The 15,839-nt window shown below is 45.2% G+C and overlaps 1 protein-coding gene across 4 annotated transcripts in view; it reads left to right on the top strand.

Annotated features, from left to right (window-relative positions):
- The first annotated feature begins 568 nt into the window (after window positions 1-568).
- HERC2 (HECT and RLD domain containing E3 ubiquitin protein ligase 2) overlaps window positions 569-15,839 on the top strand; it is a 198,849-nt gene continuing 183,578 nt past the window's right edge. Inside the window, exons 1-2 of one of the 4 annotated variants that reach the window (XM_045824954.1) lie at window positions 569-679; window positions 6,369-6,471. In XM_045824954.1, the coding sequence (XP_045680910.1) occupies window positions 6,400-6,471 (72 nt within the window). In that variant the 5' untranslated portion in view covers window positions 569-679; window positions 6,369-6,399. Of the gene's footprint in view, window positions 680-4,784; window positions 5,383-5,602; window positions 5,731-5,782; window positions 5,871-6,368; window positions 6,472-15,839 lie in introns of those variants that run through there. The other 3 variants (XM_045824955.1, XM_045824952.1, XM_045824953.1) reach the window with 3 other exon arrangements.

Here is a 15,839-nt window from a genome sequence, read left to right as displayed (position 1 = left end):
CAACCTGGGACCTGGCCTGCAACCCAGGTGTGTACCCTGACCGGGAATCGAGTCAGCAACCTTTCGGTTTGCAGGGTGGTGCTCAATCCACTGAGCACACCAGCCTGGGCTGACCTTGTATTTTATCCAAAGTATGATGAGAAGCGATGATAAGATTTTCTTCAGAGAGAGAGCCAGTGTGAAGTGTATTTGAAAAGCATCGTATTGGTTGCTAGGGGCACAAAAGTGGAAGCAGGGGGAGCAATCAAGAGGCTCTTGCATAGGTCCAGCTCAGAAATGAAGGTGTTTTAGCCCTGGCTGGCGTAGCTCAGTGGATTGAGCAGGGGCTGCAAACCAAAGTATCGCAGGTTCAATTCCCAGCCAGGGCACATGCCAGGGTTGCAGGCCATGGCCCCCAGCAACCGCACATTGATGTTTCTCTCTCTCTCTTTCTCCCTATTTTCCCTCTGTAAAAATAAATAAATAAAAAAAAGAGAAATGAAGGTGTTTTATATCACGTGATTGGACCTAACTTGACAAAAAAGGGAAGTGAGAATTAAGTCAAGATTGCTGAAGGGGTTGAAGACCATCGGCATAGTTACTCCAGGAAGTGAACTAGAAAAATAGGATTTGATGATCAGTGAGCCAGAGGCTCCCAATTGTAACCTCCAAGGTGACTGGGTGAACGGAACCGATTGTGGTAAGTGGCTCAGTGGAGCAGGAAGCAGGATGGTTAAAAAAAAGACCATGAGGAACTGAGAGGTAAGGCACCAGGCGAGGGACTCCTGTGCTGGGAAGGACCCTGAGAATGGGGCCCGTGGTAGCTGCGGAGGATGGGGGGTGGGGAGGTCCTAGCCGAGAACTTCAATCTTCAGTGAACCTGGGAAGTAATGGGAAGGATTGAGGATTGTTGCCATCGGGAGCAGGGGGTGGTATAATCTGATTGCAAATGTTACAAAGAAGTTGTTCTTTTAAAGGCAGAAGAAATAATGGTCTAAAAGTGGCAGGGACCCACTTCATGCCCTAAGACGGATGGATGTGGGAGAGTAAAATGCTGCAGTTTCTAGGGGACAACAGATTTTTTTCCTTTTTTAAAAGATTTTATATATTCATTTTTAGAGAGGGGAAGGGAGGGAGCAAGAGAGGGACAGAAACATCCATATGTGGTTGTCTCTTGCACACCCCCTACTGGGGACCTGGCCTGCAACCCAGACATGTGCCCTGGCTGGGACTGAACCAGCAACCCTCTGGTTCCCAGGCCAGGGCTCAATCCACTGAGCCACAACAGCCATGGCGGGTTTTTCATTAGAAGAGTAACATGATGAGAACATTACACAATAAATTGAAGATGTTGCTGGTGACAGTCTGTAAATTCCATAGGTTTTGGGGTGGAGGTGGGGGAAATAGATGAAAAGTAGGGACCTAAATAAGATTGGGTCCATTCAAAGCTTTAAATTTATGGCATTCAACTTATCTATTTTTGGGTGGTTGCCTCTGCTTTTGTTGTTGTATCTAAGAAATCATTGCTAAATCCATTGTTATAAAGCAGTGGTCCTCATCCTTTTTGGCACCAGGGACCAGTTGCGTGGAAGATAATTTTTCCACAGATCAGGGTCGGGGGTAGTTTTGGGATGATTCAAGTGCATTACATTCAACTTCACCTCCTGGTGCGTAGCCTGGTTCCTAACAGGACCAGACTGGTACTGGTCCTCCACCCAGAGGTTGGAGAACCGTGTTTTAATGTTTCCCTGCTGTGTTTTTCTAAGAGTTTTGTACCTTTGGACCTTACATTTAGGTTTGATCCATTTTGAATTCATTAAAATTTTTTTTCCTTTACTACCCTGGCTGGTGTGGCTCAGTGGATTGAGTGCTGTCCTGCGAAAGGGTAGCTGGTTCAATTCCCAGTCAGGGCACATGCCTGGGTTGTGGGCCAGGTCCCCAGTTGGGGGCATGTGAGAGGCAACCAATTGATGTATCTCTCATGCACTGATGTTTCTTTCTCTTTCACACTCCCTTCCCCTCCCTTTAAAAGTAAATAAATAAGATCTTAAATTTTTTTTCCACTTACTGATTTTTGAGAGAGTGGAAGAGATATTGATTTGTTGTTATACTTACTGAAACATTCATTGGTTGATTCTTGTTCATACCCTGACCAGGGATCAAACCCATAAACTTGGTGTATCAGGACAGTGCTCTAACCCACTGAGTTACTGAGCCAGGTCTTGAATGAATTTTTATACATTGTGTAAAGTAATGGTCCAACTTCATTCTTTTGCATGTGAATATCCAGTTTTCCAGTACCATTTACTGAAAATATTGTTCTTTTACCATGTAATGGTCTTGACAGCCTTTCCCAAAATCAATTGGACATGTATTTCTGTGTTCTAGTCTTTGATCTGTATGTTCACCCTTCTTTAAAAAAATCCTCACCTGATATGTTTATTGAATTTTAGAGAGAGAAGAGAGGAGGGAGTGAGGGGACACACACACACACACACACACACACACACACACACAGACTGAACTCACAACCCAGGTATGTGCCCTGAACAGGAATCAAACCCGAAACCTTTGGGTATATTGGACGATGTTCCAACCAACTGCGCCACCTACCAGGGCTATGTTCATCCTCATGAAAGTATCACATTATTTTGCATGCTGTAGTTTTGTAGAGAGTTTTCATATTACAAAGCATGGGTGCTCTTTGTTCTTTTTCAAGATTGTTTTGGCTTGTGTATAGGTTTTCATAGATGCCCTAGTGTGCTGAGAGTTTCTGTAATAAGATTTTGTCAAAAGAGATTTCTGGTCAAGATGGAAGTGTAGGCAGACATACTGTGCCTCCTCGCACAACCAAAATAAAGACAACAACAATTTAGAAATGAAATAACAACCAGAACTGACAGAAAATTGAATTGTATGGAAGTCTGACAATCAAGGAGTTAAAATAGACACATTCATCCACACCAGTAGGAGGGGCAGAGTTGAGGGGTTGGGTGGGGAGGGGTTGTGACATAAAAAGTGGTGGCTGGCGGACCCCGGGCGGGCAAGACAGTAGAGGGTGGACCCTGGGTGTGCTGGCGGCATCTGGCAGACCCCGAGCACAGGGTGGCATCGGGCACACCCAGTGAGGTGGTGATTATGGAGTGGGACTCGGTGTACCAGTGTACAAGGCAGCTGACCGGGCGGTCCCACATTTGTGTGCAGATAAACCAGGCAAAACTGGGGAGTGAGACAGAGCTTGCAACCCAGGTCCCAGCACCAGGAAATAAAGCCTCAAAACACCAACTGAAAACATCTGTTGGGGTGAGGTGCTGGCAGAGACTCCCAGTCTCACAGGAGAGTTCGTTGGAGAGACCCACAGGGTCCTAGAACCTACACAAGCCCACCCACATGGAAATCAGCACCAGAAAGGCCACGTTTGGTTGGAGGAAATGGCAGAAGGGACTGAAATCTGACAGAGAATGGAGCAAGTGCCATTATTCCCTCTTGGACCCCGCTCCCACAGACAGCATCACAACCCAAAGACTGTGGTGCTCCGCCCTGGTCAACACCTAAGGCTCCACCCCTCATATGTAACAGGCGCAACAAGACCATAAAAAAAAGTGGCCCACATGGAAGAACAGATCAAAATGCCACAGCAAATACAACTAAGCAATGAAGAGATAGGCAACCTATCAGATGCACAGTTCAAAGCACTGGCGATCACGATGCTCACAGAGTTGGATGATTTTAGTTGCAAAATAGATGAACAAATGAAGGCTACTAAGTGAAATGAAGGAAAATGAACAGGGAACCAATAGTGATGGAAAGAAAACTGGGTCTCACATCAACGGTGTGGACCAGAAGGAAGAAAACAACATACAGTCAGAAAATAATGAAGAACTAAGAATTCAAAAAAAATGAGGAGAAGCTTAGAAACCTCCAGAACATCTTGAAATGTTCCAACAACCAAATTATAGGAGTACCAGAAGGGGAAGAGGAAGAGCAACAAGTGGAAAAGTTATTTGAACAAATAATAAAGGAGAACTTCCCCAATCTGGCAAAGGAAATAGATTTCCAGGAAGTCCAAGAAGCTCAGAGTCCCAGAGTAGTTGGATCCAAGGAAGCACACACCAAGGCACATCATAATTACATTAGCCAAGATTAAAATGAAGGAGAGAATCCTAGAAACAGCAAGAGATAAGGAGACAATCACCTACAAAGGAGTTCCCATCAGACTGTCAGCTGATTTCTCAAAAGAGACCTTGCAGGCAAAAAGGGGCTGGAAAGAAGTATTCCAAGTCATGAAAGGCAAGAACCTACCTCCAGGATTGCTCTATCCAGTAAAGCTGGCATTTAGAATGGAAGGGCAGACAAAGTGCTTCCCAGATAAGGTCAAGTTAAAGGAGTTCATCATCACCAAGCCCTTATTACATGAAATGTTAAAGAGACTTAACTAAGAAATAGAAGATAAAAAATATGAACCTTTTTACTAAAGGTAACAAACTCACAATTATTAACCACCACACCTAAAACAAAAGTAAACTAAGCAAACGACTAGAACAGGAACAGAACCACAGAAATGGAGATCACATGGAGGGTTAGCAACAGGGGAGTGGGAGGAAGAGAGAAGGGGAAAAGGTACAGAGAATAAGCAGCATAGATGGTAGGTGAAAAATAGGGAGAGGGCAAGAATAGTATGGGAAATGTAGAAGCTAAAGAACTTATGACACATGGACAAGAACTAAAGGGGGGGATGTGGGTGGGAGAGGGTGTGTAGGGAGGACGGGAATGAAGAGAGGAATGGGACAACTGTAATAGCATATTCAATAAAATATATTTTAAAAAAGAAAAAGGATAAATAGTTAATGCATACACTTCATTTTAAGCACTGGTTTGGTTAAACCCCATACACTTTGATGTTATATTTTAATTTTTGTTCAATTCAAAATAGTTCCATTTTCCCTTGAGATTTCTTTGTTCCATGTAAAAGTACGTTCATTAATTTTCAATGTTTGGAGGTCGTCCTGGTACTTTTTACTGATTTGTAATTTAATTTTTTCATAATCAGAGAACATAATTCTGCTATATATTTCTCTTCTTTTTTTCTTTCTTTTCTTTTTTGCATGGCTACCATTTAGTGAACAACTTCTGTGATGTTATATATTTCTTAAGTCTTGTTTTATGACCACGGGTTCGGTGCTACCAGATGGTCCACGTTTCCTGTCCAGGATTTTGGTTGCATTCACTGGGACAGACAGAACAAGACTCTTGAAGACTCGAGACAACTGCACGCGCAGGGTCCACATTTCTACAGGTTCCGGGGGGGTGCCCCCAGCCGCGTACCCGTTCAGTACCTCAAGCTCCGCAAGTCCCACAGTTGAGGAAAGATTTCCGCAGGGTTGGGCGAAGCCCGGAATCGTAGTAAGTGTGTGCCTACGTGCGTGCGTGCGTGCGGCGGAAATCCCGCCTCCCTGCGCCAACCATTGGCCGTGACCGCAAGGTTTGCACTCCAAAGAGGAAAATAAGCAGGATTGAAGGAAGCCGGAGAATTGGGGGGAGGGGCGAACGGGATCCTTTCCTCCATTGGCTGAGTCACAGGAGGAGCTTTGCTTCGATTGGCTGGAAAGCGGGGGCGGTATTCCTGCGTGGGCACACCTCTCCAGCCGCGAGAGGAGCCGGGATCGCGGGCGCAGGCGGAGCCAGAGGCGGCTGGGAGGCAGTGTCCGCACGCCGCCGCTGGAGCTGGGCGGCAGGCCCTCTGCGCTTCAGGTCCTAGTCTCAGGGGGATAGCGAGGGCGGCCGCCGGCCCTGGCAGCGCGGGCTGGGTCTTGGTGCTGGGCCCAGCTGGGGCTCTGCGGGTGTGGGTGCGGCCGCCGGACCTGGGCCTGCGCGGACTGTCCGCAGCGAAGGTCTCGGGTTGTCTTTCCTGTTTCAGTGATTATTGTTTTGGGTTTTTCCTGCATGTGTGAATTTTGATTAATATGTTTCACACTCCATCGACTGGTCTGGGGTGAAGCGGCAGATGCACGGTGCTGTCATTTGTCGTTGAAATGTGGGATTCCTGTCGTGGGTTTGTGTTTCTCTCTCTGGTTTAAGGGAAGGGGATGACATTGTGGTCCGGTCTTCTGTGACCGACCATTATCCTCAAGGTCTCGCTGACGGAGTCCAGGAGCCGGGCGAACCCCGTGTGTGGCTCTCACCTGGTGGGAAGTAGGCTTTCACTCTCTCCCTCCCGTCTCTCCATCTTTCCTTCCTTTTTGCCTCCTCTCACTTTCCTCCCGCAACTCTTCTCCCTCCTGTCTACTCTCTGGCTCTCTCTCTTTCTCTCTGCCGCATTACACCTGGCGGGAGGGTCTTTGTAACATTCTGACAAGCCTTAGTCTTCGGCATTTTTGTTTTACCTGCAGGTCTGACAGCTGGGAGGAAGCTGGAGGAAAGATGCCCTCCGAGTCTTTCTGTTTGGTGGCCCAGGCTCGACTGGACTCCAAATGGTTGAAAACAGATATACAGGTGGGGCTTTGATCAGCCTTTTTCTTGGTGTGTTTCTGCCTCCATATTTAGATTCTGGGGAAGGTTGTCTAAGGTATGAAGGGTGATGCAGATCGGATCTTGCAATATTGGAGAAACAGATTTATTTTCTGTAACTTAGAACATAATATTTATTGTGTCAGATTTTTAAAAAAGATTTTTTAAAATTTGGTTTTAGAGAGAGGGGAAAGGAGGAAGAAAGAGGGGGAGTGAAACATCGATGTGTTGTTGCCTTTTGCACACCCCCTACTGGGGCCAGGCTGGCAACCCAGGCCTGTGCCCTGATTGGGAATCAAACTGGCAACACTCTGGTTCGCAGGCCTGCACTCAGTCCACTGAGCCACACCAGGCAGGGCTATTGTGTTGGTTTTAATTGCTGTTTTTAAAGAATGTGTGGCTACATTTTATTACAGTTATTTATAAGTGCAAGAGGCTTGAGGTTTAGTTGTACAAAATTTTCTGTTATTTTTAAGAAGTCTATCATTCTTAACTATATCTTGGTAACTGTATGGTGATAACGTTTGAGAAGTTCAGTTAATTATGTGGCAGAGAACTGACATGCCACAATTTATGATTTTCTGAAGAGAGTTACTCATTTTATGGTGTCCTGTGCTTGTTGTGCTTCTGGAGGGACACTAGTAGAGTTCAGCTGTTTGCTTTATCGTTGAGATTTCTTATTTAGAGCAGTGTTTGCATTTTAGCATGGAAAATGCGGAAACAGCACACGACACAATAGACATATGACATGTCATAGAGTTGTGCACTTGAAACCCACATAAATCCTTTTAACCTAGGTCACCCTAATAAATTTAATTAAAAAAGAACATGTGGAAACAAATGTTGCCCTTAGACTTGCTCATGTTTTGATTTAATAAGGTAATTGCAAGCTTGTGTAGAAATCATGGAATAAACAATGGCGTTAATATTTCTATGGACTATTCTTCACCCAGGGTTGTTTTTGTCTTGTGAATGATTGGGAAAAACTACTTTTGTAATTCCATAATACCAGAAAAAGAAATGTCTGGAATACTTTGTAGTATATGTATTTTTTTCTCTTCCTTGAGATTAAACATTTACAGTTTTTCTCAAGTAATCTACTTTTTATTTTTTAAAAATTTAAAAGATTATTTATTTATTTGCTTATAGACAGAGGGAGAGAAACTCAGTGTGTGGTTGCCTCTCGTGTGCCCCTTACTGGGGACCCAGCTCACAACTCAAGCATGTGCCCTGACTGGGAATCGAACCAGCAACCCTTTGGTTCACAGGCCTGTGCTCGGTCCGCTGAGCAACACCAGCCAGGGCTCAAGTAATCCACTTCTTAAAATACAATCTTATGTACTGCATGATGGTTTATCAAAAACCACAGATACTTGTAGTGAAGGAAAATTGCCCCTCTTTTATTTTTTCAGAGTTTTGAGTCCTGACACATATGAGAGCCAAGTGTTAGAACTATGTTGTGGACAATGGGATTGTTATTAGTGGTCTAATGTTAGATTAAAAAAGCACAAAGGCCCTGGCTGGTATAGCTCAGTGGATTGAACGTGGGCTTGCGAACCAGAGGGTCACCAGTTCGATTACCAGTCAGAGCACATGCCAGGGTTGCAGGCCAGGTTCCCAGTAGGGGTCAAGAGAGAGGCAACCTCACGTTGATGTTTCTCTTTCTCTCTTTCTCCCTCTCTTCCCTTCTGTCTAAAAATAAATAAATAAAATATTTTAAAAAATGAAATAAGCAGAAAGAATTGAGTCGAGAATTGGCATAGTAGTGACTCTTGGTTACTGTCTTTTATTTAGCAGTTCCTGTCTGTTTCTTTGTCATGTTATTTTTAACCAGGGTGGGGGAGGTGAGAGATAATTTCTTACTTCTGAAATCTTGAGATTCAGGCAAACTGATTTTCAGAATTGTTTTTATATTAGTGTTTCTGTATTGTGGGAAAGTTTCTGAAGTAGACAACTTTACCTAATGAAGTTTTTTTTTCTAGTAATCATAATGAAATAACTGCTAAATATGAGTTTTAGCATCTTGACCGAAAACTCATTCAATGCTGAGTTGAGTGCCCGCGATGAGTCAGGCAGATACACATAAGGAGTATCACTTAGACTTTCAGAGTGCTCTCCTTTTTTAAGATTTTATTTATTTATTTTTTTAGAGAGGGAAGGGAGGGAGAAAGAGAGAGAGAAACATCAATGTGCGGTTGCTGGGGGCCGTGGCCTGCAACCCAGGCATGTGCCCTGACTGGGAATCGAACCTGCAATGCCTGGTTCGCAGTCCACGCTCAATCCACTGAGCTACGCCAGCTAGGGCGAAATCTATGTTATGGGTATTGAAGCTATTTAATATATTGAAAAAGGTGATTGCTGGTTGTATACAGTTCCTCCAGCTTTGTCGATTAAATGTGAGGAATGAATATCATTGTTTTACCCCAAGGAATCACATAGACATAGCTGCACTCTCTGGAGTCCTTCCGGCAGATGCATACTGAGGATGCCAGCCGGGTACTGACGGGTGTTACCCTGGTGTCTCTCCCACCTGCAGTGGGGTGTCCCATCTCTTAGGCAGGGCTTTGTATTGGCAATAGACTTGACACTCGGTTAATGACTCATATGTGGGGCAGAAACCTGTTTCTTTTTCTTTTTTTTTTTAAGATTTTATTTATTTATTTTTTTAGAGAGGGAAGGGAGGGAGAAAGAGAGAGAGAAACATCAATGTGCGGTTGCTGGGGGTCATGGCCTGCAACCCAGGCATGTACACTGACTGGGAATCGAACCTGCGACACTTTGGTTTGCAGCCTGCGCTCAATCCACTGAGCTACGCTAGCCAGGGCTTAGAAACCTGTTTCTTAGCGGTAGGATTTAGCAAATCTGTTTTTTACAGTCATTTCTTTTTGAAATGCCCTAGAAGTTTTTAGGGGCTTTGGAAAGTAAAAGTTTATGGAGACTGTGAAAACTTCTAATGCTTGTGTATTGTTAAGAACACAGATACGTATTCTAGACTTTCTTTTTAATTTTTGTTAAGATTTTATTTATTTATTTTTAGAAAGAAGGGAAGGAGAAAGAGAGGGAGAGAAAGACCAATGTGTGGTTGCTTCTCATGTACCCCACCCCCACCCCCCCAATGGGGACTTGGCCTGCAACCCAGGCATGTACCCTGACTGAGAATTGAACCGGCGACCCTTTTGTTTGCAGAACTGTGCTCAATCCACTAAACCACACCTGCCAGGGCGGTTTTAGACTTTCTTGAGTCAGGCTCTGCACCTTGCTGCCAGCTACCTCTATTAAAGTGCCCATTTGCTGGCAGGGTTATTTCAGTTTTTTACATGTGTGTTCTTTATTCTTTTTAATATTTTTTTAAAAAAAGATTTTATTTATACATTTTTAGACAGAGGGGAAGAGGAGGAAAAAGAGAGGGAGAGAAACATCAATGTGAGGTTGCCTCTCAAGCGCCCCCCACCGGGGACCTGGCCTCCAACCCAGGCATGTGCCCTGACTGGGAATCGAACTGGTGACGCTTTGGTTCGCAGCCCGCACTCTATCCACTGAGCTACACCAGTCAGGACTATTCTTTATTCTTTCAACTCTGTGTTCTGATTGTTGTGGGGATGCCCTGGAATTGTGATGTTTTCCCGTGTTACTCTTGAAGAGGCCATAAAAGACAGAGTGAAGAGGTGTTAGCTATCTTCACTCCCATCACTGTTTGCACATTTATAGTAGAAGTCCTGTCTGTTGCGGTTGGTAGGTTTTTCAGTGAACCAAATAGTCAATGAAGCAAAGGAACTATTATAAAAAATAGCACAGGAAACCTTAAAAGCTTTTTTGTCTTAAAACATACACGCATATTTATTTACTGGTCTTGATGTAAGGCTCAGGGCCCAAGAATGGCCTTATCCTGTTCTTTCTTGGATAAGCTGTGCTCAGATGAATTTCCTACAGTGTCTATTTTGGGCTCCTTTGAAGTGGAACATGAAATTAGATACGTATGAAGCAATTTTTCAAAACTTTTTATTTTGAAATAATAATAGACTCATGGGAAGTTGCAGAGAAAGTACAGGTCACAGCATACTGTTCAGCCAGACTTCCCCACTTAGGTAACACTGGCCACCGCGTGCATGCTGGGAAATGGACGTGGGTACAGTTGCGCGCCTGTGTGCCATTTCTTCACCGAAGCCACCCCCCCCAGCGGAGAGCCTGGCTGCTCCTTCCCCACAGGGATCTCCCTGCCCTCCTGGTACGCTCTCCTTCCCCCACCACCTTCCATCCCTGGCAGCCGCGGGTCTGTTCCCCATCTCTATAATCTTGTTATTTCGAGAATGTCATACGGTATGTGACCTTTTGACACTGGCTTTGTTTACTCGGCAAAATGCCCTTGAGGTCCATCAGAATGTTGTGTATATCAATAGTTCAACTTGGACCCTTTATTTGACTGTTCTTATAACCATCAGTTTGAAATGATTAAGCATAAATGTTAGCTTTTAAAATTTTACTTAGGCCCTGGCTGGTATAGCTCAGTGGATTGAGCACGGGCCTGCAAAGCAAAGAGTTGCCAGTTCGATTCCCAGTCAGGGCACATGCCTGGGTTGCAGGCCGGGTCCCCAGTACTCGGTGAGTGAGAGGCAATCACACATTGCTGTTTCTCTCCCTCTTCCCTTCTTTCTAGAAGTAAACAAATCTTAAAAAAAAATTAAGTTAAACTTAGAATTAAGTTTATACCTTGCCACTTTATGTGTAGAAACATTGGTAGATTAAAGATCAGCAAATGTGAACATTTTGGTGCATTCTGTTTTCAGGTTTTACAGTTCATAGATGAAATGTGGAAATAGAAGATTTTATAAATACAAGTAGCTTAATACGGGTTCATGATGACTTATGATTTCTTCCATGTGTTTTCACGTTTTGGTTATATCTTTATATTTGGGTCACCCTTGTTGGAGGTTTACACATTTTGTTAGTCTTTAAAAGTTTTTTATTATTTTATTTTTTAAGATTTTATTTATTTATTTTGGAGAGAGAGGAAGGGAGGGAGAAAGAGGGAGGTAAATATGAATGTGTGGTTGCCTCTCACGTGCCCCTCATGGGGGCCTGGCTCACAACCCAGGCATGTGCCCTGACTGGGAATCGAACTGGCGACCCTTTGGTTCGAAGTTTGGCACTCAATCTACTGAGCTACACCAGCCACTGCTATTCTTCCTTCCTTCTTTTCTGTTTTAAACAACTAGCTTTTAGCCCTGCTTCTTGGAAAAGACTAATAGTTTCAAGGGAAAGATAATGAGTTTACCGTTAAATTTCAATAAGTAGGCTTTATAGAGAAGAAAATCGAGTAACATATTTCAGGGACCCAAGGAAAAAAAAAACGTGAGCCCATGATTTTATGTTCTAGCAAAACTGACTTTCCAGGTAAAAGGGACACACACTTATCAATGGGTGAGAACTCGGGAGATACTGTTTCTTTCCATGGGCCCTTTAAGTGCACAAAGGCCTGCTGATTTCTGACTGACTGCAGATGGACAAGAAGGCTGGCGGTGTGCAGTGCGCCTGTAGTCATGGGTAGAACTAGACTGAATGAGATTTTTTTTTAAGATTTTATTTATTTATTTTCAGAGAGGGAAGGAAGGGAGAAAGAAACATCAATGTGCGGTTGCTGGGGGCCGTGGCCTGCAACCCAGACATGTGCCCTGGCTGGGAATCGAACCTGCGATGCTTTGGTTTGCAGCCCGTGCTCAATCCACTGAGCTACGCCAGCCAGGGTGACTAGAACGAGTTTTAAACGGGAGAGAGCGAAGCATGTCCCAGCCAGATAGTTTGCAGTGTCTAATCCGGTCTTCGCATTGAAGTTTTCCCTTGAGATGTACTTGTTATCTCGAGAGAGGCCATTTTTAAGTATTTCATTTCACTTGCCATCGTTTTCACGTTCTCTCCCCTTTGTGCGCATGCGGATCCCCTCTGTCACAGTGCTTGGAATGTTCTTACCCGCCAGTCCCATCATCTCGGTCGTTGCTGCGCTTATTTCTACTGACTGCTTCTGTCATTGCTGTTGATGGATGGCTGTGGTTTGGGGCACGTGTGCATGCCTGGTCATTTTTTATGGAATTGTGTGTGTCCTTTTTACCTGGGAAGTCAGTTTCGCTAGAACATAAAATGATGGGCTCAAGTTTTTTTTTTTTCTTGGGTGCCTTCTGTGCTGGATTTTGTTTTATTTCTTTAAAGAGCCTTAGTTTTGTCTGGTGTGCATGTAAAGCAGGGATGTCAAACTCATTTTCACCAGCCTTGCGGTTGCCTTCAAAGGGCCAAATATAATGTTAGGACTGTATACATGTAACTACTCCTTAACAGTTAAGCTAGAGCTTGGCGCTGCCGCCGGGTAGACACAAGGTGCCAGGCCGGATAAAACAAGGTGGAGGGCTGGAGAAAACCAGGTTGAGGGCCGCATTTGGCTCCCGGGCCTGGTGTTTGCCACCTGTGTTGGAAAGTGCTGATCCTTCTGACCTCTTCAAAGCTTGAGTATCACGCTTGTCTGGGCTGATCTAGCACGGGTTGTATTAGTCTTGGGCTAATGTGTCTGCCCTGTGAAGGCCATATCCCTAGGCTGTTGTATGGGGAGGTCTTTCCGTGCTGGTTGGTGGAAACACCAGGTTTTCCCAGACAGGGATACTAGGGATTGCGCCTCCTCCTTCCTGATGCTTCTGGCGCCAGCCTTGGGCTCTGATCAGCCAGAGACTCGGGTCCCCTCTGCCCACCTCTGGGGATCAGCTTCTCTCTGCAGCTCCCTCCTCTCCTGTGTTCTTGTTATTTTGACCTTCTTATACCTGATCTGGGTCCGCAACTTGGCAAGACCTCTGGGGTCCGATTGGCTCCCCTTTCCCGTGCAGCAGCTTGGGAGGCTGCTTGTAGGCAGAAAGCTCGGGTGGTTGTAGGCCTTACTTCATTTGTTGCCCTGATCACAGTTCTGGGCTGCCTGCTGTTCAGGGTTTGAAAACAGCTGTTTTGATATATTTTGTCTGGTTTTCTCCTAAGGAAGGTCATCTTTCAGAGGTAGAAGCACAGGTTTTACTAATCCACTTTCAATCTCATTCATTGGATTCTGAAATTTTAGGTATTTTGGGGGTCTAGATTTTCCATGTTTTTGTTAAGAGAATTTAATTGAGATGTATTTAGGAAAATGCATGTATTTTAAAAAATTTTAGAGATATTTTATTTGTCTGTTTTTAGACATAGGGGAAGGGTGGGAGAAAGGGAGAGAAGCATCAATGTGTGGTTGCTTCGGGTGTGCCCCCGCACTGGGGACCTGGCCCACAACCCAGGCATGTGCCCTGACTGGGAATTGAACCGGCTGCCCTTTGGTTTGCAGACCAGCACTCAGTCCACTGAGCCACACCAGCCAGGGTGAAAAATGCATCTATTTTAAATGTATCAAGCGTTTTGGCAGTTTAACTGCCACATTGTGTACTGTTTTATGGTTTCCACTTCTCTGTCGAAATTTCAATTTGATCTTTTGGTTGCTTGCGCATATCAAACCTTGCACAGCATCTATGCTTGACTGCGTCTCCTCCTCCCTCTGGCTTGATTCCCCAGTGAGCCTGTGGCCTGCCCTCTGTGTTCAGTCTCGGTTGTATGTCACACAACAGGACATGGGGTATGGCTTCCCAGCTGCCTACCCCGGAGCGAATGACACTGCCTGGAAGGGGGCGGGACAGCAGGAGCTAGCTCCCCCTGGGGCTGAACACTCACCATGTGTCAGGCAGAGATAAAGGAACTGGCTATTTTAATTCCCGCCTTTTGCTTCCTTCCACGGACCGTACTGTGGTTTCTTCTCGCCAACCTGGTAGAAGAGCCCCTCCCGTGCCTGGTGCCTGGTGCCTGATGCCTGTGCCCGCTGAGCACCTGCTGTACTGGTGGCTGAGTGGGGGTCGGCGCAGTATCACGGAGTCAGCAAACGTTTTCTGGAAAGGGCCGGGTAGTGAATGTTTCTGGGAGCTGTGTGTTCTCGGTGACAACCGCCCACCTCTGCGGTAGGCACATGAAAGCAGCCACAGACAAAAGCTAAACAATAAAACTTTGTGGGTGTTGAAGTTTGCACGTCGTCGTTTTCAGATGCCACGCAATATTTTCCTTCTCTTGATTGCTTTTCAACCACTGAGAAATGTGGTGGGCATTCTCAGCCTGTGTGGGGGTCATGTAAAATCAGGGCTGGGCTGTCGTTTGCCAACCCCTGTAGTAACAGGCTGTTTCATGGGGTTCATGGGCTTCCTGTCTTGTTTTATTTTATTTTGGGAAAAAATTAGTTTATTTTATTTTTATTACTTTTATTGATATGAGACAGACAGACATCAACTTGTTGTTCCACTTATTGATGCATTCCTTGGTTGATTCTTCTTTGCGCCCTAACCGGGAATCGAACCCACAATGTTGGTGTATTGGGATGATGCTCCAACTGGCTGAACTCCGGGGCCAGGGCCTGGGCTCCCTATGCTGTGTTCTCCTTTCCTCTTCCCGGCTGTGCTCTGGGCTGGCGTCTGCCCAGGGCTGTCAGCACTTTAATCCATTGCTGGGGTTCTCCTTTTCAGGGCCAAGTCTGTGTCTACATTTCTGGTTTCTGGATTCACTCTTGATCTGTTTCTATTGTCTGCTCTTTTTTTTTTTTTCCATTTTTTTCAATCCCCTGGTCTTGCCTTACCTGTTACTATTTTGGAATTTCACATTGTACGTAAAAACCTGTGATCATTCGAGGCTCCGGGTAGCAGCAGGCTCCTCTGGAGAGGATTACCAAATTAGCAGGACCAGCAATGCCAGGTTACTGCAAAGCTGCCAGGAACTGAAATGATGCAAAACTGAGCGCCTTCCCTTGGGGGGATGGGGTCTGCTTGCTTCCCCCTCACCTGTATGTGCCGCCCTCTGAGGTGCCTCTCAGAGCACCTTACCAGTCCCAGTCCTCACCGTGGCCTGGGGAAGCCTGTCTCAGCAGCTGTGACGATGGTTGCGTTGATGGGCACTGGGCCCCTGTCTGGGACACAGTCTTGGGCTCTCTGGGCTTCAGTCTCCTCCTCTCTAGAGTTCCGGACTTGCTCTTCCTCACCAGCTCCCTGTCTGCGGACAGATGCACTTCACGTTTCTGCCTGACCTTCCCGGTTGCTCTTGAAGTCATCCTTCAGATTTCTGGGAATTGCTGCTCGGTATTTTTCTGCAAGGGTAAAAAAAACAAAAGGGCAGATAACCTTTGTTTTAGTCATCCGAAAATATTTGAACAGACAACATTTCAGGCATATTTGAAAGATAGGAAGGATAAACATTTTCTAGCCCGTATGTTGATCAGATTTCATGTACTGACCTGGCCCATTCTATTGTCAGTGGTACTGCGTAAC

This window comes from Phyllostomus hastatus, unplaced genomic scaffold (assembly GCF_019186645.2).
Source record: "Phyllostomus hastatus isolate PE091 unplaced genomic scaffold, TTU_PhHast_1.1 phas_scaffold_555, whole genome shotgun sequence".
Lineage (NCBI taxonomy): Eukaryota > Metazoa > Chordata > Mammalia > Chiroptera > Phyllostomidae > Phyllostomus > Phyllostomus hastatus.
Note: the sequence above shows the minus strand (reverse complement) of the source record. Positions and strands in the feature narration are given on the sequence as shown.